We start from the raw sequence: 2,920 nt of genomic DNA on the forward strand, positions 1-2,920 counted from the left end.
CCTATACACAACTTACCCTTCCATTCCTCCTATACACAACTTACCCTTCCATTCCTCCTATACACAACTTACCCTTCCATTCCTCCTATATACAACTTACCCTTCTATTCAGAAAAATGGTTTATTTAGTTTATTTGATTAGAAAATTATGATTTCATAATTTGAATTTTGGTAGTTTGTATTACAAACCCATAATGTATGGATTATGTTAGTTAATAATAATTCTATAAATAATTATTAAAATAAAAGTTTAACATGGTGTATATATAAACTACAACTGCTATTTCCCTTGTTTATTTAAATTGTAAGTTAATTTGGACAACCGTTTATAACTTTAGCATATAACCCGTAGGCCTTACAAGAAGTAAATATGCTATAACAATTGGGAGAAAAGAAAGTATGCCGAAAGAACAGATATGGATCTTACAAAAAACTGAGAGTAATTTAATTTTTGATCAGAAAAAGTACTTGAAAAACATTTCTTATTTTGATAATGATATGCTACAATTCATTGTAATAATATTTAATTAAAAAACAATTCTACTTACTTACCCCTATATTTTCATGGCAATACTGCCACAAATACACTATTTAGTTAGCCTAATATGCAATGACAAATAAATATGTAATAGAGAGATGTTTGGAACTGACATTTTGTTTATTCAAATATAATTATATTCTTTAAGAAGTCTCTTTGTACAGTGAAGGTGTACCTTCGGTATCCATGTGTTTGATCATTTAAATACAGTTGTGTAAATCCTGTTCATCACCACATGATTGATTGGCTTAAAACAGCCGTGTTCTTATAAAATTATAAACTCAATCCCAAGAACTGAGCATATGTAACTTATGTTAATCTGTATCAAATAGTAATCTCACCATTCATGGTTATATTTAGTACTTTCCTAATTGATAATCAATGTCAGAAAGAACATCATCATTTAAATAATGTTGTACCGTTATGTGGGTATTCAGACATCTTAGATAAGGTTATAAAACTTTATTACCCTGAAAAAATTAAAAAGAACATCATATAAATAATGTAGTACTCTTCTGTGGGTATTCAGACATCTTAGATAAGGTTATTAAACTTTACTACCCTGAAAAAATTCACAACTGAAAGATTTTAAAAGAACATGACTAGTTTCAGGATATTTTTCATCATTGGACAGAAAATTATTTGTTAAAACAGAACAAGAGTACACATTAAAAGATGTGTGTGTTAATGGTCAAACAATTCTAGCAACTAATAACTTTTAATTTCTATGAAAATAAATATTATTTGTCAAATCTCATATATTGGACGTGTTTTGGAAAACACTTTTTTTTCCCAACAATGAAACAGATGTTCAATTAACTAAAAATTAAGCAACTAGTCATGTCTTTATAAAATATTTCATTTTTGAGATAATGAACTTGATTAACTTTATTTACAAAGTTTTTTGAAGATGTCACAAAGTAATGTTTATTTTCTATAACAAAAACTGAGTAGTTTTACTTCAGTAGTCTTGTGGAAATTTGTATCAAGAAACCTACAGAATGCTGTTAATTAGATTTTCAGCTTGTCACAGTTGTTTTTACTAATCGTATATTTTCACGTACATCAGTTTAGGATTAAAAAGTAGCTTAGTCCTAAATTATTGTACATAAAGATGTCTATCATACTAGAATGGTGGTTCATAAATGTCTTAGAAAAAAAATTGCAAATAGGAAGATTAATGTCATGTGAGAAGAATTGATCAACTGTATGTAGCTGATCGATTGGTTAATTGATTAGAAAATTCCACTACTTGCTCAGCTTTATTAAAAATAATTATAAATTTAGGCTTAGTCATAAACATTCTTGCACTACCATTACTTTTCTAAAGAACATTTACATGAGATTTGACGCATGTTTGTGTTCAGTGATGGCAAAAAAAAAACTGTTGCTGGTAATCTCAGTACAGAAAATGTTGTGATGTTTATAGAGTATTGACTAAGTAACTTACTTTAGGTGAGGCCATTGTAATGTTTTGGAGTTCTCGAACAAAAGATAGAAAATACAAATCAAAAGCCAATGCAAGTATCCATTCTGAAACTGTAGAAATAACATGTGATGCAAATCCCTGCAAAACAAAAAGTAAATATTAAAGATTTGTGAAGAATTTATGAATATATGAAATCAAACTGTGTAATATTATACATTCATCCATACTGTTCTATCTATCATCAACAGTTTAGCAAAATTAGAAAAACAAATATTAACTAGTTTAAATTAAACAGAACTTTTTAAATCTTATTTTTTTTTTTCCCTGAAGACAGCAAAATAGGTTTTTAATTTGATTTGGTAAACTAGTTAAAATCCTGAAGGAAATTTGAAATAATTTATACAATAAAGAATAATTTACCCAAAAATGTTTAAGATGTATGGTTAGTCAATACTTCTGCGTCTACAACAATAAATCGGCTTTTTGAAATTTAGAAATGTATTCAAAGTTTTTAGCCAATGATCATCTAAGCAATAATTTATCTTGAACACTGATTTTCTGAGGTACCTATATGATATTAGTAGCAGCATACCAAAACAAAAAAACTAACAAGTTACATCTTCCTATCAAGTTAAAAAGAAATAAAAGGAGGGGAGAAACAAAAATGATAAGGACAGAAGATAAGAAAAATAAATTGGCTAATTAATATGCAACGTTAGAAACCTTAAGTGTCACATATATATATATATGACCCATAATGGCTGGAGACGGCTTGAAAGGGTAATGAAGAAAAACTTTAATATAACAGCAAATGTACAATGTTTCGACAAGGTACCTGATGATGACAAAACCTTGTCGAAACATTGAAGATTTGCTGTTATATTACAGGTTTTCTTCATTACCCATTCAAGCCGTCTCCAGCCATTATGGGACATATATATATATATATATGT

General features: G+C 28.2%; 1 protein-coding gene across 1 annotated transcript in view; it reads right to left on the reverse strand.

Annotated features, from left to right (window-relative positions):
• The window catches only part of LOC106471231 (DNA damage-regulated autophagy modulator protein 2-like), a 35,112-nt gene that overhangs the window by 3,036 nt on the left and 29,156 nt on the right, over positions 1 to 2,920 (reverse strand). The window contains exon 7 of the mRNA XM_013931822.2: positions 1,989 to 2,105. Coding sequence (XP_013787276.1) covers positions 1,989 to 2,105 — 117 coding nt within the window. The remainder of the gene's footprint in view (positions 1 to 1,988; positions 2,106 to 2,920) is intronic.

The sequence above is a fragment of the Limulus polyphemus genome, unplaced genomic scaffold (genome assembly GCF_000517525.1).
Source record: "Limulus polyphemus unplaced genomic scaffold, Limulus_polyphemus-2.1.2 Scaffold4484, whole genome shotgun sequence".
In the NCBI taxonomy this organism is placed as follows: domain Eukaryota; kingdom Metazoa; phylum Arthropoda; class Merostomata; order Xiphosura; family Limulidae; genus Limulus; species Limulus polyphemus.